Genomic DNA, 23,114 nt, shown 5'->3' with positions numbered 1-23,114 from the left:
ATCACCGAATAATTGCGCATCCAATGGGGGAGGTGTTACGCTGGACGACTTCCTTCATCAGCGAAACGTGCCAGCAGAGTCAAATAACACCATATACAGAATGCAGACACACTCGAAGCCTTCGTTACCTAGCATCGGTGCGAAACGGACGTACACACCTATTTTTAATTATACTTATTATGTACAATTTCATGTAAACCGATTAATTAAACCATTTTCACCACCAAAAGGATTTCTACTTTCTCTACCAGCTCTGGACAGTCGTCCTTATGTAACTGATATAAAAATGAAAATAGGTGTACCTATGCCAATAAATATGCAAATCATATTTTTCTTAAAAAAGACAGGTACCTAATAAAATAAAATGTATCTACAGAACTAACAAATGTAAAGATTAGAAAAAAAGTATACTTCCAGATTTTATAAATAGGTAATGGTGCTAATCCCGTTGTGCACAATCTCTAAAATTGAAAGGTCGTAATGTAACGCTATCCTTTTCCGAAAGAAATATTGTGAAAAGGATAGCACCATAACAGCATCATTAGAATACAGATAATGTACACAACCAAATTAGCACCATTTCTTACACAATTTAAAAGATCAATATAGTGAAGTAGTTTTTTTTTTAAATTATTATCGGTATAACGCGTGCCATTAAAGAAACTAATTGAGAAGAGCGGCGTAAATCATTCGATCTCCCGTATACTGTGTATTATGTGAGTGAGACAGAATGATTAACGCTACTTCGTTTTCATTCGTTTGTTCATTGGAATGCGTTTGATCGATTAACCTAGTTTATTCTTAGCGCGCTCTAAACAAACGTAGTTTGGTTCTCATTAGAATATTAAACAAAATTTATTACAAATCTTCGAGCACGTGTAACTATGAAACTACTATGATAAATGAGAATCAAACCACGTTTGTATGGAGAGAGAGATGGGGAGTGAACTAGGAAAACTTCTCTTAATACGGTTGCTGGTACTGTCGTTGTTGCAAGTGCTGATGCAAGGGGCCCTGCTGCTGCTGCTGCTGTTGCTGCTGCATGGCTAGCATCTGCTGCCGCATGCGCTGTTGCTGCGCCATCTGCGGGTACTGGCCCGCTTGGGCCGGCTGCATTGCTCTCGGGTAGGGCGGCGCGGCACCACCCATACCACCCATTGTTACGTTTGGGGCTTGCTATAGTGAACAAGATTTTAATTTAAAAAAAAACCATAGATATCAGCTGATGTCCGCGTGGATTCAGGTTTTACAAAAATCTCTGGGAACTGGGAACCTCTTATATTATGGGGATAAATAGTAGCTTATTATGTATATTTTCTTTTTGTTTGATTTATATTATTTTCATTATAAGTTTAGTATTGAGCAAGTTTAGCACCAAAATTTATCAATTTTTTAACAGACATTTACCTGCATGTATGGCGGCCTTACGTTTTGCCTCTGCTGAGCCAGGTACGCCTCTTGACTCGCACGACCACCCATCATGTTCTACAAATAAAACACGTGAAATTAAGATAAATTGTCATTGAAAACTGTCAAACCTCGTTACTTTAGATGCCTGTATTGAGTAGTGTTTTTTTTGAATAGTACTAGGTTTTTAATTTAAAATTAATTTTCTGCTCTTTTTTAGCAACATTAAAAAGAAATACAGATACTCTAATTTAAAGAAAGACATCAGAATCACCGCCATTAAACCTCTAAATAATATAAAGTAAAATCTCATAAAACTTACCTGTTGGAATGACTGTTGTCCGGGGAAGCCACCCATGGCGTTGCCCCCCTGCGGTCCCATCGGCGCCGTTTGACTGCTCATACCGCCGATACCGCCACCCTGCCCCATCTGCCCCATTTGACCCATCGCTTGCCCCATCTGACCCATTCCTTGGCCCATTTGACCCATGCCCTGCGGCATTTGTGAAGACTGACCAACCCCTTGGTTCATTTGGCCAACATTTTGTCCAATCGAGTTCACATTCTGACCCATTGGGTTAACCTGCTGGCCCATTTGACCCATTTGCCCACTTTGACCCATTCCCTAGAAGAAAGAGTAATAACAAAATAGAAACTCATTTCTGTAAGAGATTGGTAATTATTTCAAAATATTTTTTATAAATTACTTCATTGTTTGTTTTTTATATAGTAGGGCAAATTATGGGACAACTTTGTAAATAAAATAATGATTAGTTTTACAAAAAAAAAAATCTATAATATCAACCGAATTGCGTCATCAAAATATCGCGCATCTCGCTCTCGAGTATGTGCCGCTTATGAATGTGGATTCAAGTAGCGTAATGCTCTCACGTGGGCACATCTTGGGATTGGGGAACTTAATAGTCAATGGGAGCTTTCTTAAGTGAGAGACCGTGAGCGTCTTTAGTCATCTTATGTGGTCAACATGGAATTTACTCGCACGAAACGTTTTAAACCGACTTCATTGCTCAACGTTTGTGATAAGAACGGCTAAGGTTTCTAACGGTATTGACATCTGCGGTGTTTCTAGGCAAGCACACTCCAACTCAGACCTTATTCTGGCTTTTTAAGGCATGATTGTCGTCAAGCGCAAGCCCTCTTCTTCAACTTAGTGTTTTTTTCACCTAGGTAAAGCGCAAGCCGATCCTACAATTATAAAAATATTGTTTCGCGAGTGTACTAGCGTACCTGATTCAACATCTGCTGCTGCCCTCCCTGTATCATCGGCTGCCCATAGCCATAACCCTGCTGCATCCCGCCGTACTGTCCGCCAAACATCTGCCCACCCATACCGCCCATCTGTCCGCTACCCATTTGCCCGCTGCCCATCTGTCCGCCGCCCATCTGTCCGCCTCCCATCTGCCCGCCGCCCATCTGAGCCGCTCCCATCTGATTGGGACCCATTTGGACGCCGCCCATTTGGGTCATCGGTCCCATTCCTCCCATACCGCCCATCGGGTTCATTTGACTAAAAAGCCAGAGAATTTTTTGTATAATCATATAAATGATTTTATAATTACTTTTTTCACAATAATTGGGTTACCATAGATAAGTACCGTATTTCCATGCATCAGCATCATCATAATAAATAAAATAGTACTGGGTTAAAAAATATGAATGTGTCACATTGCTTTGTAGCAATATCGTTCAGTCACTGACATTCATCAATTCAGACAATTGGGCAAAAAGACAAAAGGCCAACCAAATCTTCTCGCAGTACCATTTCCTTTATAGTAAACATTCGGGGTCACCACTCACAATTTTCGCCCACTGGCCTACAGTAACTTTGATCTCATAATAGGCATCGACTTTTAAGCCAGAAAGGGTGTGTGACACTCTTGTTAGCGCAGGTAAGCAGTCTCTATACCGCCTAATAATAAATGAGCCGGGCTATGTGTATGCTCTGCTCCTCAGCACCTCATCAGAGCCTTCAAAACTTTGGCCTCACGTCCTATTAATGTATTATAGTATACTCACTTGGGTTGCATTTGTTGCATCTGGTTGGGTTGCATCTGGCGCATGCCCTGGCGCGGGTACGGGCCGCGCGGATGTGGCGCTCCAGGGTACCCGCCACCCTATTCGGTACGAAAACACACAAAATGTATTACGTCAAAATCATAACTTATTTATTTCATGTAGTACTTACTAATGTCTCTTATGCATGCCACGTCTGTGACATTACCAGCGGTTCGGAATAAAGATTCTACTGAAGAAAAAAATCCAAATCGGTCCAGGCGTCTTTGAGTAATCGGGGAACATACATTAAAAAAAAACGATTCTGACGAATTGAGAACGTCCTCCTTTTTTGAAGTCGGTTAAAAAATACGATTAACCGACCTTTCAACATACATTTGACATGAAAGTTTAGCAGAGTTGATCATTTCTCAGATTGTACGCGTAATACTTACTTATAACTTGAAAATATATATCTGCAATGCAGAAGTTGCAAAGTGTAAAGGTGATACTGGGAAGTATTTCTTTGTACCTGCATCTGTGATAGCTGTGAGTAAGGCACCCGTTGTCGCAGCATGTTGCTGAGCGCTTGTTTCGACTGCGTGTTGGACGGAGGCGCCACGCCGCGCGGGCTGACGCCGGCACCTACAGGATGTTCATTTTTAATGCTGCTATTCTCCACTTGATAACGACTCTTATCTCACTGATAACGACATGAACAGTATAGACTAAGGTTGAAATCTATAGAGCACACTTTGATTTTGCCTAGACTTAAGTTTCAGTTAAGACGAGAAAGATGTATGCCAGCGGTATAACGCTGTCTCGTTTTAACAGTGTCTTAACCTTAGCCTAAGAGCCTGTGAGGGTACATGATTTATAATACTATCCCTAAGAAAATATAAAATATTACACTTTATAGTTTGACGTATTTGGGAAATAATTTTATATAGGTATCTTTGTTACCTGTTACCTGTCAAAGCCACGGTGGTCCAGACTTTGTAGTCGCCGATCGTCTCTACGTGTGTTGAGGACATGTGCAGAGAAACTTTCGGCGTTTACAAAATAACATACATTTGGCGCTCACAGGCTCTAACTATAGTAGGCATACATATTTTTTCTAAGAATAGATTGTTACGACTATACTCTCGTATTTAGTCCATGTAAGCTTGATTAGTTTAAACGTTAAAATATTTTATTCTATTGATGTCTAAGGAGCCATTCAACGGGGCCATTCAATATTACTAAAATTCTGCTTACGCCATAGTTTGAATGGCTCCTAATGGCCTGCCTTCTTTTTGCAGCTAACCGTTTATTAATTAATCAAAAACAGAATGGCTATAGTAAAGTGATTCCACTAACCAGCACCGGATTGGTTGTAGTAGCCCTGGCCAGCCCCTGGCGGCGGGAACCACTGCTGCTGCTGCATGAACTGCGGCTGCTGCGCGCCCGCCGCCGCGCCTGGTCCCATGCCCCCCGGCGCGCCGTTCGTCTGTCACCAAGTCAAAGTCAAAATCATTTGATTCAATTTCAATTAAATCCATACTTCCATTCATACTAATATTATAAATGCGAAGTTTTTCTGTCTGTCTGTCTGCTAGCTTTTCACGGTCCATTAGATTGACCGATTTTGATGAAATTTGGTACAGAGTTAGCTTATATCCCGGGGACGGACATAGGCTACTTTTTATCCCGGAAAATTAAAGAGTTCCCATGGGATTCTTAAATGCCCATACGTTTAACCGTTTTTTACGAGGTACAGAGGTAGCTTGCATTCCGGTAATTGACATAAGTAACTTTTCACTTCGAAAATCACAGACTTCCACGGGATTTTTATAAACCTAAATCCACGCGAAGTCGTAGGTATCAAGCTACTAAAAACAGTATTTGTGAATTTCAAGGGGCGATTTTCAATCATCAAATAACTTTTAACTGAGGAATAAAGACAAATTGACAGATTTCCTTTACAAAAACTGCCAAACCCTCAAATTTATTTCTCAGATTAAAGTTATTTGACATTTGCAGCCCAAAGTGTGTTTATGCACAAGTTACAATGCTTTGACAGATACATTCACGGATAGATAAAGTGTAGACTCTCAGGCCTTGCTTTGTTCAGTCAGTCAGTGAGTAAACTTTAACTTACCGGCGTCGTTGGCTTGGGCTTTTTGCTAATTTTGTTGTTCATCTTACACGACATCTTACGTCCCTTTCCAGAGCCAGTCGGACTTGAATCCAAACTTCCATTATCCTACACAAAAGATTTTTAACCGTTGATGTTATTTATTTTAATTAAATGCCACATGCAGTTTCCTACTGCTAACTTCTCTCAAAACTTCGCTGTTCATTTATGAGTGAAGTTAGCGGCAAGTCAAGCGGTGCCTTTTAACAATAAATAATCTTATTTCAATCATATTACTGTTGGTACACGTAACTTAAACCTATTTGTAAGTAAATCTAAACCTACTTAAATTAGGACAAGATCGATATGCCAGCACCTGAATCATACAGGTCATAGCTCACTAGCTTTGGTCTGGTGATCATGACGCACAACGCTGCGGTATGCGCCGCAACGCAGCGTCACGACGCAGCATTTAGCGTCCCTGCGGTGGTGGTGGTCAGTTGATTTTGCCGCAGCTACCAAGGTAGACGTGAACATGAACAATTTTTCCGTAATTCCGCACACCGCACACCACAGCGTTGAACCGAGAATGACGCCGCGCTGTGCGGGAGTACACCTCCCCACTACACGACACCGCTCCCGCACGGTAAAAGAATAAACATTCAAATATGAGCTTAAAGTCGCAGTCGTAGTTTGAACATTGATATTAGATAGATAGATGAAATCTTTATTGCACACAATAACATGAAAAGGACCACAACACAAAAGGAAGAAAAAGGAAAAAAACAGTTGTGTGCAGAGGCGGAATTATATTGATATAGTAATTAAAATATAATGTTTTGTGTTATTATAGCATGAAAACATTAGTACCTGCTTGCTATCGTTCGCATCGAGGTCCTCTGGCGGTAAGGGCAGTGGCTCTAAGTAATAGCTTAGCGGCTTCACGAGGCTGTGCGTGTGGTATTTCAATAATCTAAGGGAAAAACAAAACATGTTGACAGCTTGTCTCATCTCTCATTAACATTAAATTGACGAAAATCACGCAAGTCCAGCATATTTGTGTTAGCAGAGGGTAATGAGTTAATGACTAAATTGATTGAGCAATTAAGGGCTGATTTTTTAATCATTAAATAACTTTTATCTGAGGAATAAAAAGGTTTTGACATTTTTCAATCTGTCAAAACGTCAAAATTCCTCAGATAAAAGTTATTAAACGAGTGAAAAATCGGCCTTAAAGCGTCAAAAATGCGTCAATATTTATTACAAAAACAAAATCACGAAAGATAGTCATCGTCATCACCTCAATTTATGAATAATTAAAAAAATGCTTAATTAATATTATCAGGTTGCTATGTTTGTTTTAGATGCTAGGCTGGTTGCCAATCTATTAATTTTGGAGCCAATTTTCATTTTTTTTAAGCTCCTAATTACAGTTAATCTGTCACTTGTTTAACTACTTTAGTAAGCCTGAAGTTACCTGTGCGCATTTTCATATGTGAGCGGTTTCCTTTCTATCTTGGTAGCGGCGAACCAAGCCCAAGACAGTGGGGCGGGATTTCTGCCGCCTTCTACTAGCTCCCAACTTGATACGCGTTGCTTATCTGTTAGTCGTAGACCCTACGAAAATGCTTTTTTAAATAACGTGGACTATTCATATCCTAAGTTCGTCTATTTGAAAGATTGTTACCTGTTTTTTGTCGCTGTCGAACCCTGTAATCTTATTCCCTTTTTGGTCCACCAGGCAACCAAGAGGTTCGCAAGCTATTACCTGAAAACTCTTATCATTAATGTTTCAAGAAAATGAGCTCATTAAATTACAAGAAGCAATTTTTTTATAGTTTTTGATATCTTTAAAGACAGAGGGACATCATTGAAGAATAAAGTGCCCTTCTCCGCCTGAAGTTATGTCAGATTTGCTGATTGGGCGTTACAGCAACTGAGCGGAGTTGCATTTTATGCTCATATACTTTTCACTTCGCCCAAAAAGTTTAAAACTTCTAACAGTACTTCTGTAGTACTAAATGTATTGAAGTTAAATTAAGATTAGTGTGATGAATGTGATCTACACTCTCATATTATTTTAATGTAAAATTTTATGCTTTAGTTTTAGTTACTAAAAAATTTTTTTTAAATCCCGTAGGAACTCTTTGATTATCCCGGATTATAAAAATTACTATGGATATGGAAGTATGGATTAGTGAGCCATGTCAACCTACCTCAATAATTGTATTTTTCGACAAAGGCAGAAGCTGCCGGACGGCCTGAACACTCGGACCGTGGCGGTCACCGATCTCCTTCTTCAACTTCTTCATCAAATTCTGGTAGTGCTTCCGGTTGTTGTCATCACTACCCTCGGCTAGCGTGGAGTGTATCAGAGTGGCGAGCATGTCGATCAGGGTGGTGAACAAGTTGCTGTGACACAGACTACAATAAATTTATTGTAGACACACAATCTTGGGGCCACGCTACGCAGCAAGTCTATTGTGAAGTCAGCAAGCACCCTGAGTCTCTATGACATTGAAATCCTGACCATGCGCGAGAACATTTTGTGATAATACATTTTTGACAACTATTTATACAATTTATTATTCGATTTTTATGATAGTATTTTACCTACACTCCAAGGAAATTTCTAGATAATTTTTAAATATATATTAAATTAAAAATTGCGGAATCCAGCCGATTCTGTAATTTTTGATCGCAATTTGCGGAATCGGATCAGTACTGAGTGAACTTACATACAATATAACAAATTTCGTCACTGGCAGTAAACGAAACCCTGGCGTAGCGGTCAGAGCGTCGGGTGCGAACCCAGAAGACGCAGGTTCAAATCCTGCAGATTCCGCAATTTTTGATAAGTATGCATTTAAAAATTATTTATTATTCGATTGTCTTGTGATATTCTTTTCATAATGTTCACAGTGGAGTTAAAACAATATCCGAAACCATCAAAGCCACACATACAACCAACCACCAAAAACTGCACGACATGCCAGAACGCGTAAAAACTGTACCATCTTACGTGACTGTTACAATACAGCTAATTATCCTCAACGCTCTCGTCACGGTATCTAACTTGAAAAGTTCTACCATTAAGGCCATACCATAAAAGCTACCATTCTTTTGCTTCAAAGAGTAGTTTGTGAGCTATCGCTAAAAAAACATGCGAAGTTAGAAAAACTGGTCTTTCTAAACAGTTACATAGGACCAAACTAAAAAATATAGTTGAAAACCTTGGTCCTAGCCCCTAGGTAGCATTATTTAGAAACATTAGTTTTGAGAATTCCCAAGTCTTTTGGCGAACTCAAAATCACTTTTTGCAAATAACCGCTTTTTTTTAAAAAAAAAACGGCAAAGTTTATGATAGTTAAGCCCGGAGGTCCTAGTCAAACATTATCACATTTTGACGTCACAAATTAAATTCACGAGTAAGATTTGAAAATCATAGCGACCAGGGGCCCAGAATTCAGAAGCGGCGTGAGAATTGTGAAGGAGTTTCACGGTGATATAAGGCAAGTAACGATGAATATTAGATCTTTGTGATGGAACAAGGAAGGTAGCACCGAGCTTTCCCAATGGTTCGACTTGCTGCGTAGTTTTGGAATGTTGATTATTATTATTTATAGATATCAATCTACTATGAGGTGTGATTAGAAGTTAGATATATGATGTAGTGAAATATATACAATACATACAATTTGTAAGTTTCTTTGAAGATATCTAACAAGTTCATTTATGCTGAACCAACGTGTTAGTTATTCAATGACATTCCTATTTGCTGCGATTTATTTCTGCGTCTTTCAACAAAAGTGACACAGTTTGATTGAATCATGTAATCTTTTAAATATATAAAAGGAAAAATTGGCTGGTCTATCAACACACAGCTCAAACTACTAGACGGATCAGGCTGAAATTTGACACGCGAATTGTAGATAGCTATTTTGACGTAGACATCGGCTGTGATAGGATTTTTCAAATTTTTCAATACCCCTAAGGGGGTACAATAGGGATTTCAAATTTGTGTAGTTGATGCGGACATAAACTAGTATTGTCATACGATAGTAACTGGCAGAGATCATCAGAGCCCTCTGGTACTGTCTATATATAGTATAGTAATCTACTGAGACTTGGCAAATAATAAATCATATTAAAATATTGCTGATTTGGTTGCACACAAATCTGTTAACTGATAGATCTAGTGCTAAATATAGTTTTCCGCAGGGAGCGAAAGAGCTTTTGAAAGAAACATTTAGAACTCTCATTTTGATTTAGTTTAGAGATTATGTACAACAAAATTAGCAATAATAAAAACTTTTATTAAAAATAGTTAATTAAGATTTTTCCGTAAGAATGCGAACGTCGTCCTTCCAAAAGTTCGCCGCAGGTTGCCCCTGGGCCAAAGGTGCCCATCAAGCTGGCACCGTTGCCACGGTGAATGGTGATGGACTACCTATTAATCAGGTAGGCCCCAAAGCGCGGATCGCAATCCCTATTCCTTAGACAACGGCGAAGGTTGTGCACATATTCTATTAAATAGAGCAGGGGTAGCCAACAAGTTGATCGCTGAAATCAGCCAAGTCGATCACGATGACACAAAAGAAAAAGTGTAACTAGCGCGTAATAACAACTTAGATATTTGTGTACATCAGCATTTTCCTACATGTAAAAGTAAAAATCGGTCTACTTTAACAGACCAAAATACAGAAGACTGACCTAATGATACTTAATTTTGGTAAATAGGCTGAAAAAACAAAAGCGCAAACATCCCATTAACTAAATTGATTCCAATAGATCAGGAAAATTTAAAGTGGATCGCAACCCTATACTAGTTGGCCACCCCTGAAACAGAACATAAGGTTATTTTTCGCAATTTATGCGTCACGTTACCTATTATTGTACGCGTCGATGAGCTGGTGCGCGACGAGTTGCGTGAGTAGCAGCGCCCAATCAGCGGTGAGCTGATAGGAGCGGCGGATTGCGTCGAACATGCCGCCCGCGAGCGAGAAACGCAATTGCAACGCATCGGGCGCGGCCTCGTCGTGCCACGCGTCGCCACACGCATTGCGTTCGTGGTCACGCGCGTGCGTCAGGTAATGTGAGAGTTGCGCGTGGATTGAACTTAGGAGGCTTTCCTATGGAAACAGCGTTCTGTGAGCAATACTGACTGGTTTACATTCCAAATTGATAATTCAATGGCATGCACGTCATAGAAGCTTGAAAGTACTGCTTACCCTAGTTGAAATACCCTGCCTGAGAATAGGTGCTGACATACCTAATAAGTTTTCTAGAAAAATATAATGGCCGTGTAATCTATTTTTGTGCCCTAGCAGTGTTCGAAAGTTATATGACTATAAAATAGCAATAATGTATAGTGCATACTGCATACATTTGGACATGCACTAGCCATTTTAGCTCTATGTGACAACTGTCATGTCAAAATATGGTTCACCTTTTATTAGTGCACCAGCACACCAAGGTACGGTTTATCTTTAAATTAAGAACTAAAATCGTACTTCTGACATTTCAGTTCATACATAGAGCTACAATGTCGAGTGAAATTTCAAAATGTATGCATTATAAGACTAATTAACTTGAGATATGAACGTTCGCTTACTTTTTGGTCGTCCTGATTTCGTAAACAAGTCAAAACGAGTGACAACAGTGGTTCATTTGCAAGGCGAACTGCAGACGCGCCGCAAGAACAGCTCCCGCCCCCGCCTACGCCTCGCTTGCCTCCACCACCCGCACCAGCTGACCTAATAACAATCAAATATTTAAATATACCGTTCCACTGAGACAGCTCGTTGCTAGTTATAGTGTGAGATGGGCTAATTTTTATCTTGATGACATGCCAAAGATTAAGATTAGATTAAGATTATTTATTAATTTCAAAATTGAATAATAAAAAAGGTCTAGGTTGGAGCGCCCTTGGCTAGAAGAAACCTATTCACTTTTGCCTTGAAGTTATTTAGGTTATACTTGGCAGGAAACACAGACGCCGGAAGGGCAAGGGTAATGGATGCAGAATGGGAGAGCGGGGAAGAGAGAGGAAGAGCGGAAAAGACAAAGAAGGGAGGGAGAAAAAGAATAATGTTGTCTTACCCTTTATAGCTCGGGCTCTGGTGGCTCTTGCAGTCGCGATGCGGTCCGCCGCCGCCGCTGCTACCGCTCGCGCAACCGCCGCTGCAGCCCGCGCCCCATCCGCTTTCTAATATCTGACAAAATACACAACAATTCATTATTTATATTTATAACTAGCTTAAGCCCACAACATCGTACGCGTGGACTGTACAAATTACCCCCCTTACCCTATTTCCTCGATTATAAAATCCTTTCTTAGCGAATGTTTACGTCCTAATAGCTAACTGCATGCCAAACAGCCCGATCCGTCCAGTAGTTTGAGCTGTGCGTGGAAAAATCAGTCAGTCATCTTTTTCTATATATTTAGACTAGCATTAAAATTCGTCAGTGCTTGAACATCAACATCTTGGAACAGCGTGTGTTGCCATTGATGACATATGAATCGGCTAAAAAAAGGATTTTGGAAAATTCAACCCCCAAGGGAGTAAAATAGGAGTTCAAAATTAATTAAGTTCACGCAGACGAAGTAGTAAGCTAGTTTGTACATAAAAGTAATAACAATACCTGTCCAGCCTGCTTCAGCACCCGACCCTGTACTGCGGGCGGCAGCTTTGCCACGAGCGGCGCCACCAGCCACACCGATTCCGACCACTTACTGGTGCTCACCACGCCCCTCTCGGTACCCATTCTGCAACCAAATAAAACTGCTTAGTTTTAATTTCAGATTACGACACTTGCAGATTTAAAGCATCATTCACGCAAGCGAAGTAGCTCAGCTAACAACTTTTTTGTTTAATAGGTTATCCTATTATACTGTAATTAATACTCTATAGGTTTCCTTGACAGATACGACAGACGGTCAAACGGACAGACAGACGTTTTACCCTTTGGGTACGGAAAATGGGGTACTAACACTCTGTTCTTATAACATTATTTTAAAACTAGCCATCGTCTACTTATTAAACAGAACCTCTGCAAAATTTCAGCTTTCTAGGTCCAATGGTTCGGACTGATCGTTGATGGGACGAATTATGATTAAAACTGACCTGTCTTTATCGGGAGGAGGTGGTGCAGGTTGTTGGAACACATTAATGACGGCACGAGCTACTGTGTCAAGCCACCCGCTTAGCTCTGAAGAACCATTGGGGAATTGCTTGAACATCAGCTGAAGGTCTAACCATGACATCCTCAATGACCATTGCTCCAAATTCTGAAAATATATAACGATATTAATTTTCAGACCAGCGCAGATTTACCTCTACTAACGCAATAAAACTTTGTCACCGACGTTCGTGGACTCGATTCTAACATGTGAGCCCAAAAAATTTTTTCGCACGAGTCCAAACAACGGTCGTCCTTAGTCATTTTAGGCATAAGGTAAAGAGATAAGGGAAAGAGATTTGCATAGGCAAATTATTATAATAATAAACTTACCTCAAGCAAACGAGTAATCATTGTCTTTTGATCGAGGTCCGGATGCGTGTGACTGGCCGAATCAGGATAACATATCATATGCAGTAATCTGAAAATGGGAATTCATATATATTGAGGCCAAAATTTTAGAAGTGCAACAATTGAAATAAGTCCAATATAATATTACGTTACCTTTGGGCCTGTCTTGGCGTTAGCATGGAATCGAGCAGCATATCAGGTTGGTATAACTCGTCAGGGTTTTGAAGACATTTTTGTAACACCCATTCCTCTGAGCATATTTCTGCCAACACCCGTCGCGCCAAAGAGGACAGAGATTGCGAAGAGTCCAATAAGGTTGATCCAACGCCACCACTGCCTCTGAAAACGGGTAGTTAGCGCATGGAAGCTACTGAAACTTTCCGTTTCGGAAAAGAATTTACGACACACAACTATAGGGCTCCGTACCCGAAGGGTGCCTACGGGATCCTATTACTCTCTGTCGGTTTGTCTGTTAGCGTGCTGTATCTCATGAACCATAAAAGCTAGAGTTGAAATTTTCACAGTGTGTATTTCTATTGCGACTATAACAACAAATGATAATAATTTCGATTTTGGATTTTGATGAAATTTGGTATAGAGGTAGCTTGGGGTCCGGGAAATTGACATAGGTAAAAGTTCCCACGGGATTTAAAAAACTTCAATCCACGCGGACGAAGACGCGGTCATCATCTAGTTTAAAATAACTTAAAAGTACATAGTGTTATATCTTGTACGTTGGAACGGAACCCTTCGTGTGCGAGTTGAACTTGCACTTGACCGTTTTTTTTCTTAATTTTACTGTCGCTTTAATAGAAATTGGTTTCATAGAAGATATTTACATAGAAACATTAACGATGGAAAATAGATTATTTTACATTAGGAAATAATAATATACATATTTTTGGGTATAGAAAGGTTTTGAGTTAATAAATAGAGTGAACTTAGATCGACAGAAGTTAAACAGTGATCGCAAAAGAAGTATTCCAATCTGAACTACGGTTGCAAACATGGCGGTCTACGCAGGTCAAAATCTGCTATTGTACAATGCGCAGTCATACGCCTCGAATTCAGACTGGACTATTTGTTTTGCGCGGCCTATACCAGTAATTTATACATTTCCCCCACACAGGATTGCAATGTAGTCGTGAAATAAAATGGCCATTTCCTACAACACCGAGGATAGTGAAACAGTACAACAGTCGATGAAAACCAAAAAAAAAAATGCTGCCGGTCAATGGATTTGACATGATTTTTTTGAATGATGCACTCCGTTGTATTGCGAGTATACAATTATTGCCAAATATTGCAATACGTTCTAATTGTAAAAAAATATTATGGAAAATCGTCGCATTTCATCGTGGGGTTAAGTAATATAGGTACAATACTAGGACGGGACACAGATCAAAGAATTGTTTTTTGTTATTGTATAAAATGCCACGCAAACTTGTGCCACGCCTATGCAGCAACGCACAAATGTATTGACAATGACGGGTTTATGCCGTAACGCACAAAATGAATTGACATTTACGGGTTTATGCCGTAACCCAGAAAAATGTATTGACAATTACGGGTTTATGTCATAATACATAAATATTACGACAATTATGGGTTTATGCCGTAACACACAAAAATATATTGACAATATTACGGGTTTATGCTGTAACGCACATATGTATTGACAATTACGGGTTGGTCGCAGTACGATCCGTGTATAGCGTTGCATGAAATAATCAGTTTTAAAATTAATTATTTATTAATAACCCTGCAAAAATATACAGCAGTCCCAAATAGTGAGTTATGACCATGAAATTAGCGGAACAAGTGAAGCAAAGCAACAAGGGGTATTTGATACTGCAAGGATTTTAGTGCAGTTTTAAGGAAACCGACACATGTGACAAGTTAAAAAGTCAGATAACCACACACGTCGAAGTTTTGGAAGTATCTTTATTGTATAAGAGTTGAACATTGCACCAGTGCAGTATATTTATCAAGCGTATTTTTTTGTCAGGAATTATTTATTAAGGTAGCGTTGTTTTGCCTGAATTTCATTAACGCTGATGTCGGTCACGTACTTCGGTTGTGACGGTTACGTACTATTCATACTACGATGCTGTAAGGCTGATATCTATAGGTATAGCATATTTTAATTTACTTAGTCTTAAGTAAGAGTTAAAATAAGATAGATTTATAGTCCGCAATAGATTTCGGTATGTTTTGTGAGCGTAGCAGTACAGAATAGAGCTTAATAGCATAGATATTGGGTTCTAGACGATCTCTTTACTAAAATAACCTCTGATTAGTCCTTTTCATAATGATTCGCGAATAAGATTCTTCAGGATATTTTTTGGAGAGTGTGCCGAGTTCTTCGACCTGTTTCCTCCCTTGCCATTTTACTATCGGACCGCAAGGCATCGCAAATGTCTGCTCGGCTACGTACTCTAAATTCCATGGACTCATACGAAGCGATTCGCTTCTTTAGTTCTAATACACATTGCTTCCATATTCCCAGCTAGCTACAATATTGGTACCTTCAAAAGAAGAGTGAAAGCTACCTCTTAGGCAGGCGCGCTCTACCTTCGTTGCATCATCAGTCATCACCTACTAATTGGTATGATTACTGTTGCGCGCAAGCCTATATAGTTTTCAAAAGAAAGGATAGCTTAATAATTAATACACATATTAATTTGATTTGGTTTAGAGATTGTGTATAACCGACTTAGGATCAAGATGTGTTCTTATTCGTGACCGATATCAACGTAGGAGAAATTTAAGCTTTATCATCATGAAGAAATAATAAAAAATACGCAAAATAAATATATGTAGTTTCCACATTAAGTTGATTGAATGATAATTTCCAAGACAAATGTTTTTGGATGAGGAATGAGAACGACCACTCGTGAAGGCATGAAAAGTACGTGAAAGTGCATGTAACTCATAAAATTAAAAACAAACCTAGGAGTTCTATGGCCCCCACTCATCTCTGTATCTACCATCCTAAGAATAAAAAACATTTGCTTATCAGTTTGAAGAATTGTTTAACCTCAAGGGCTCATTTCGCTTATCCTAAAAAAAATATATTAAATAAAATATCACATTAATTTTTATACGCGTTTAAAAAATGTTGAAAAAATTAAAATACCAATAATGATAAAATTAATCAGTCTATCTATAATCTATCGGTAAGTCACTTACCGCAAAATAATATTCGATTTATCAGTAATTTATCGATAAGCTATTTCGAAACTTTATTTGTCTAAAATTGTTAAGCAAAAGCTAACAGTTAAGCTTGTAAACACTATGTTTTGTTAAGTTAATAAACATTTATTCTATTATATTATTGGATAGTCTTCTTTGACAAAAATAACTAACGGCTAAAATCAATAACATTAATCTGTAGTCTGATGATAATAAATCAAATAACTAGCAACATTGTTATTTGTCCAAAAAAGTTACAATTTTTGACATAAATGACAACGCTGCTGAGTAACTTATCGACAGATTGTTACAGGTTTCGGCCATAAGTGGCTAATTAACTTACGGACAGATTTCAGAAAGACCGATTACTAAGAGACGTTATTTGTCAAAAATACCTCAAAATCTTTAGATACTATTTGTAACATAACTTTAAACGTGACTAACAACGATGCTAAGAGCTTATTTCACAGCTTCCAGATAAACTTTATCTAACATATTTTGACTTTAGGACAGTTTTTGTATTGAGAATCTGTCAAAAGGACTTTATTCTAAAGTTTATCTGGTGGTTGTGGAACAGGCCCTAAGTAACTTATAACTTCTCGACAGAATACAGATACATTATTTAAGTCAGTCGCAAATTGATACGGGTTGTAGTACCCTAGTTAAAACCCCTATTTGCGAATACCAATTTACTATTTCACCAATAATATTAGGCAAAAATCTGTCTTGTCTGTTCATATCTGTCTTTTGCTGAAAGTCTAAGTACTTACGACATGAGATCAAGCTGAGCGTCAGTTGGCACAGTGTCGCTGGTACCAAGTATGTGTGACAGTTCACTAGATTTCTTCCCGATAGGTTTACCGCCATCCCGAGCCGTAGAATCTCCCACCACTGGTAAAAGACGCAACTAGTACAGTACTACCACTTTTATAAGACGCATCAACAAATTCGCAGAAAAGCGCAATGAAATACAGACCTTATTGCTTGACGTTAAGATTTAAAACACGAGAACAACAGAGACGCTATCTCGCTTATAACTCGCACGTACAAAACATGGCGCATAGGTAACAGCCAATAGAGGGTGGACGCATGCTATGATTGGGCGAGATATTTTCGTACAATTCAAAAAATAGGCTTCTGCGCAGGTACATCGGCGTAACTTGTATGATTTGATTTTGTTTTAGCGAGTGAAGAAATTAATAAAACTAATTTTGGTTCATTTTACAAAATTGATTTCTACAATTTTCACACTAATGAAATGTAATCTGTCGCGTAAACTGAGCAAAGTTATTATTTGTCAAAAAAGAACGCACATTTTTGACAAATAATACAACAACATTGCTAAGTAAGTTCTCGATAGATTGCAGAGAGAGTTTTTATTATTTTCGGCCTTAAGGAGGATAAGATAAGGGTAATTTCTTACTTAAAATGGCTTTAAGAGTGGCAAGGACTGGCCCGACGCCAATGTTCTTGTGCGCCGCGGCCAGCAGGTGGCGGTCGCAGGAGAGCCGCACGCCCGCACCCGCGCCGCCCGGCCCGGGCGATGTCGACACGCTGTATAGACCTGTGGTGACAATACGTGGCTTGTGCACTGCGCTTGATGATTTAACGGGAAAAAATTCCGAACTGGACATTGTCCACACCCCACTGTTTCAGATAATAAATGTCTCCATGAGAAAGAGAAATGGAGAGATGGAGAGAGAGTGAGATGAAGATAGAGAGAGAGAGAGAGAGAGTGGAAGAGAGGTGAAGAGAGAGGGGGTGAAAGAGAAGAGAGAGGGGGAAGACAGGAAGAGAAAGATAAGGAAAGAATTTAAATTTTCGAACTTTTAATCTTTGGCACAGTGACAAGAAAAAATGCCTTCAAGCAGGCCGCCATAGGATGGAGGATATAGGATGGAGTAGGGAAGTGCAGGGCTCGATTCACTTTGGGTCTTCGCCTATAAAAGTTATTTACCTGGCTGAGGCGTATCCACAGTCTTGAACAGTCGCAGTAGTAAATGGCAGGTAAGACGCGCTCCGGCGTCAGGTGACGGTGCGTTAGGAGGCAGGGGGCCACCCCCACCGCACGCCTTCACTAGCGATGGCAGAGCCGCGTGACGCACGAAGTCCTCCAGGGAAAAGCAGTGGCGAGCTGAAACATGATCGGTTTCACATAAACTGGTACAAACTGAAAAGCAATCAGAAAAGTGCAGCAGGTCGGGGTAGAGCGGGGGCGGCGCGGCGGGGTAGTCCAGCGCCCCACACAGCGCCACTAGCGCCCCCAGCCACTCCGCGGTTTGGCTGTGCACCAGGCTGTATAGAACAGTGCTCACCGACAAGGATGCAGGTGAAGACAGCCAGCGCGTCGTGTGCAGCCGCGTCGTGCAGGTCTCTGTGGTGCAGCAGGTCGGGGTAAAGCGGGGGCGGCGCGGCGTGCGGGGTGTGCGGGGCGGGGTAGTGCTGCGCCCCACATAGCGCCACTAGCGCCCCCAGCCACTCCGCGGCTAGGCTACTGCACCAGGCTGTCATCTCCGCGCAAACCACACCTAGCTCGTTTACACTGTTGATAAAAGAACCACATCGTAATAAAACCCTGTACGACGGTATTATAGTTCTGATGAAATTTTATTTTCCGATTCCAAGATTCCGATTCCGACTAATTGAATTCCAAGAGAACTTCCTCTTCAAATTAGATTATCCAACTAGTTATTTCGAAAAATCATATCGTACATCGATATTCTAAGCGAATCGGTTTCATTATACGATTAGGAAAGGATCAAATTTTAGTAAGTTTTAAAAAAATGTCAAGAGTGCTTTTGCTATTTGCAAAAACTCTTACCGATCGTTATCCACCTCTCGACAGACAGCTAGCATGGCAGAACACACAAAACTGTATCGGTTAGCCGGCGACTCCGCTACTTGACGGGCCCATGAGATCTCGATTTTGCCTATTGAAAATAACATTACATTAAATACCATACATACGTACCCACGAAAACAAATATATCAATATCGCAGAAAAAGCTGTCGTCAAAACGAAGCACATACCTTTTCTTGGGTTAGTGAAGAATTCGCTTAGAAACTGAGGATTATATTGGTAATTGGACGGTGTCGGTGTTAATGGTGAATACAGTGCTTGTCTGAAAAAACAAAAATATATTAATTTTTTTTTAATAATAAAAACTGCCCTTAAAGACGTCGACTGCTCTAACAAGAGTGATATATAGAAGAAGAGAAGAAGAATAATCTGTTCTTGGGCGAATTTCGGCTTGAGCCAACTACGCAGAAGTCACCGATGTTCTTAAATATACTATATTTAATTAAGAACATCAGAACGTAATGGGGAATATTTATAATACTCCCCATTTTCTTTAAAGTGTTAAGCTGCTAGGAGCAGGTAAAGCAGTGCAACAGGTTTGGTTTTATAGCTCGTTTACACAGGCTGCGTAAGCGTTGCGTATACGTAGACGTAGCGTGTACCATTGCGTGGTAATATGTATGGAAGGGTATGAAACATAAAAAAACCGGCACTGCGTCGATCACAGCATGACTTTTGTAATAAAAAAGAATTATTACTTTTAATAACTACTAATAAAACATTACTTAACAAAATTAATAAGTAGTACAATTTGGCAGCCTTATCGCTTTGAAGCGATCTCTGAATGCTTGCCATGATATCAGGGGCGTACGGACAAGTCAGATCCATGCAATCCAATAGGCTGAGGATCGAAGGCCGAGGCGCTCTTAGGCAGATACTGACTACAATTTCATTAAGCCCTAGGGCTCAATTAGTAACGGTAATAAAATGACTTACTTGATCTTCGGGTAAGCGTTAGCGAATGTATCCGCGTGCGGAGCGTGGAACAGATGCGCGGCGGCCTTGTACAGGTCGTGCAGTTGTGCTAACACGCACCGCTCGGCCGAGCCGCAGTCGCCCGGATTCACCACGCACTTGACTAAGCGGCACAACTGCTCGAACACGGCCGAGGTTTGTTCCACGCACACTGGTACAAAATAAGGAAATACATATACAGTAACCGGCAGGAAATATTGCATATCGAACGTTATAAAGAGAACGGTTTCTTAGAGCGTTGTCTCTGACATTGAGGCCGACAAAACGCCACACAGGTATAAATGACAGAAACGACCCTCTACGAAACTGAAATCTAATTAATGTCACTCATTAACATTATATACCACGCAGATAGAGAAAGAGATAGAGAGAGAGAGAGAAAGAGAGGGAGAATATGAAGGGGAGAAAAGAGGGGACGAGAAATAGAGGTGGCGGGGGAGGGGTGAAGATAGAAAGACAAGTTAAAGTTTGGTAATAACCAAAAGTATCAGTTATCAGTCATTATGTGTTTTAAAAGCACTTACACAATAAACAAGAATGGTATCTTCGTAGAGCGCCGACGGTGTAGAGAGCTAAGGCAGAGGTGTAGGCTCGAGGTGCAGCCAGTCCACTGCTGGGCGCACCGCGAGTTATTAGCGCTGCTTCCACTTCGGACAGCTCTTTCAGTATCTACAACACACAGTATTTGTATGAATGCATAATAAGATAAATGTACTTACTTTGTCTTTGTGTCTTTTATTAGTGCCATCTTCTATCGGAAGTTAGCTAATAATAAGGCTAGTTAGGCTTTATTCACGGATCAACTCACTGCAAACTTTGGCGAAGGTTTTAAAGCCAGAATTTTCTTCTTCGTTTAAGCCCTGGTTTGCCCATTATCTAAAACTGCATAGAATTACCTGTATACAGGTCTCAATGAGTCCATGAACGTTGAGCGCGATCTCCATGAGGTCGAGCGCGAAGGCCACGTGTTCGGGCTGCGGCAGGTACGTGGTCGCGCCTGCAGCATATGCGGCCAGCGCCTCGCACACCGCGCCCCCCACCGCCCATGATACCGCCCCTTGTTCGTACATCGACATGGCCTATAACAAATAATGTTACGTGTATTTGAAGGAACCTTTCGAGGGGCATGTGGCTTGTATTTTGTTCACGGAGACGAACTAATAGGGTTGCGCTAATATGGAACCGCAGGTCATTGGCCGCGGATAACAGACATATAGAATGTTCAGTTATGACCAAAATGTCAGTCACATGTGTTTCTAATGCGGTGCGGTCGTCGGGTCGTTAGGTACTCCTTACTAGCCCGTTATGGATGCCAAAGACAGGTATATCGAAAATACGGCATATAGTGACACTTAGAGGATCAAAGTTTCATTTATTGTACGATATTTACAATAAATAATTATACAAATAATAAAATTAGTCTTACGCACAGATATAAGCAAGTAATATTTAAGGTAAAACACCTTATAAGTGGGCTATACAAATGCACCCTTACATTTTATGGAATGGTCACACCCATGACTGGCCAATCACTGAGATATTGTTCTTTTCATTTTTATACAATTGTGCACGGGAAAGCACCGCGTACCTATTAGCTCGTCTGCGTATATCATAGTATATAGTCATTGGGATCCCAAGGTACTGTATGACGACCTCGTATAGTGGCCGGCAAACAACGTGGACAGAGGTGTAGTGAGAGAAGGTTGACAAATCCGGGACGCGAAAGTCGATGTATCAACCAGTCACGTGCACCCAGGCTGACTGATCAACCAATCACGTGCACACGCCACTCGCCAGCCAATCGCGTCAATGCTCAAGTTGTTTGCCGGTCACTGTACCGGAAAGCGCGAGAGAGAGAAAGAAGATACTTTAAACAGTTTAGTAATATGATGGCTTTGTTAGCGTTTTCTAAGTGTAAAATACCAACAAAAACATCAATATAAAGACGCCTTTATAAACATACAGGTAATGTAATTTTGTGAAAATTTTACCTGGAACTTTTGCGTGACAGCTTCAAAATTGAATTCACTGCGCGAATGTTTTTTAATCTTTCCACCTTCTGCGACGTCAATCGAAAACTTCTTAGAGAACAATTTGCATATTTCTGTGGAAGATAAGGGACTTTAAATAATTTCATTTATTTGCATAAATTGAGGAGTACAGTAGACGTTATACTTAGGGTACATTAACTACAATCTGCCATGGAGTGGCATGCAAAATAGCAAATAGAAAAGAGCAACCATCGAGTTTCTTATGTATCTCGTAAGAAATGGCATTCTGAACCAGAAATAAATACATCTGTCGATTCAAAAGTACATACTTTAAAACTAATACTTTACTTACTATAAAAACTACTACTACACATATAACTACTTTACATACTGTAAAAGTTTATTTGAATATTGTTTTTTTACTTTATTAGGCCTCCGTACCTCAAACAGAAAAAGGGAACTCTTACAGGATCACTTTGTTGTCTGTCTGTCTGTCGTGTCTGTCAAGAAAACTTTTAGGGTACTTCCTGTTGACCTAGTTATATTCTTCAATAGCAAAAGAAAACAGTAAAACATGAAGTAATACCTTTGGTCATTTTCTTAACGGCGTGCTTGGCGTCATCCCTCTGCCTGCCGACGCCGTACAACAGGATGTGTCTCTGGTTGGCGTCGTGCGGCGTGTGCTCCGGCTCGGTGGGCGGCAACGGGAAGTGCATCGTGTAGTTGTAATGCCTGGACACCGCACCCGTACTGGAACCTCCGTTAGAGCTTGATGATCGCATGCCTGCCGAAAAAATCTAATGATAAGCAATGTCGAAAAGTGTTAGTCAAGACGGCTGGTCACCCTTGTTTCATATGTACAGATGCTGATGCTGGTAGAAATAATTCAACTAAAATTTTTTTTTTTTATAAAGAATATTAGCCATGGTAATCATGACTAATACTCCCCTTTCCCAATTAAGCGTAAAGCTCGTGCCAGGAGTGGCTACGACAATAGTGCAACGGGTGGGGTTTGAACCGCTGA

General features: G+C 40.2%; 1 protein-coding gene across 5 annotated transcripts in view; it reads right to left on the bottom strand.

The window, feature by feature from the left end:
• Positions 1–282: 282 nt before the first annotated feature.
• Positions 283–23,114, bottom strand: part of LOC123864752 (mediator of RNA polymerase II transcription subunit 12-like) — a 33,234-nt gene continuing 10,402 nt past the window's right edge. For 2 of the 5 annotated variants that reach the window (XM_045905378.1, XM_045905380.1), the window contains exons 19-49: positions 22,677–22,874; positions 22,091–22,203; positions 20,996–21,178; positions 20,624–20,768; positions 20,061–20,250; positions 19,295–19,386; positions 19,086–19,194; positions 18,580–18,806; positions 18,222–18,398; positions 17,688–17,828; positions 17,035–17,155; positions 16,022–16,063; positions 13,223–13,408; positions 13,052–13,139; positions 12,664–12,827; positions 12,182–12,305; positions 11,639–11,751; positions 11,151–11,292; positions 10,424–10,668; positions 7,753–7,960; positions 7,224–7,304; positions 7,014–7,153; positions 6,407–6,509; positions 5,561–5,665; positions 4,780–4,909; positions 3,953–4,065; positions 3,445–3,542; positions 2,656–2,935; positions 1,730–2,032; positions 1,408–1,485; positions 283–1,176 (exon numbers count right to left, since the gene is read on the bottom strand). In XM_045905378.1, coding sequence (XP_045761334.1) covers positions 964–1,176; positions 1,408–1,485; positions 1,730–2,032; positions 2,656–2,935; positions 3,445–3,542; positions 3,953–4,065; positions 4,780–4,909; positions 5,561–5,665; positions 6,407–6,509; positions 7,014–7,153; positions 7,224–7,304; positions 7,753–7,960; positions 10,424–10,668; positions 11,151–11,292; positions 11,639–11,751; positions 12,182–12,305; positions 12,664–12,827; positions 13,052–13,139; positions 13,223–13,408; positions 16,022–16,063; positions 17,035–17,155; positions 17,688–17,828; positions 18,222–18,398; positions 18,580–18,806; positions 19,086–19,194; positions 19,295–19,386; positions 20,061–20,250; positions 20,624–20,768; positions 20,996–21,178; positions 22,091–22,203; positions 22,677–22,874 — 4,652 coding nt within the window. In that variant the 3' untranslated portion in view covers positions 283–963. The remainder of the gene's footprint in view (positions 1,177–1,407; positions 1,486–1,729; positions 2,033–2,655; positions 2,936–3,444; positions 3,543–3,952; positions 4,066–4,779; positions 4,910–5,560; positions 5,666–6,406; positions 6,510–7,013; positions 7,154–7,223; positions 7,305–7,752; positions 7,961–10,423; positions 10,669–11,150; positions 11,293–11,638; positions 11,752–12,181; positions 12,306–12,663; positions 12,828–13,051; positions 13,140–13,222; positions 13,409–16,021; positions 16,064–17,034; positions 17,156–17,687; positions 17,829–18,221; positions 18,399–18,579; positions 18,807–19,085; positions 19,195–19,294; positions 19,387–20,060; positions 20,251–20,623; positions 20,769–20,995; positions 21,179–22,090; positions 22,204–22,676; positions 22,875–23,114) is intronic. The other 3 variants (XM_045905381.1, XM_045905382.1, XM_045905379.1) reach the window with 2 other exon arrangements.

Source organism: Maniola jurtina, chromosome 4 (assembly GCF_905333055.1).
Source record: "Maniola jurtina chromosome 4, ilManJurt1.1, whole genome shotgun sequence".
In the NCBI taxonomy this organism is placed as follows: Eukaryota; Metazoa; Arthropoda; class Insecta; order Lepidoptera; family Nymphalidae; genus Maniola; species Maniola jurtina.
This window is presented reverse-complemented; position numbering and strand designations above follow the sequence as displayed.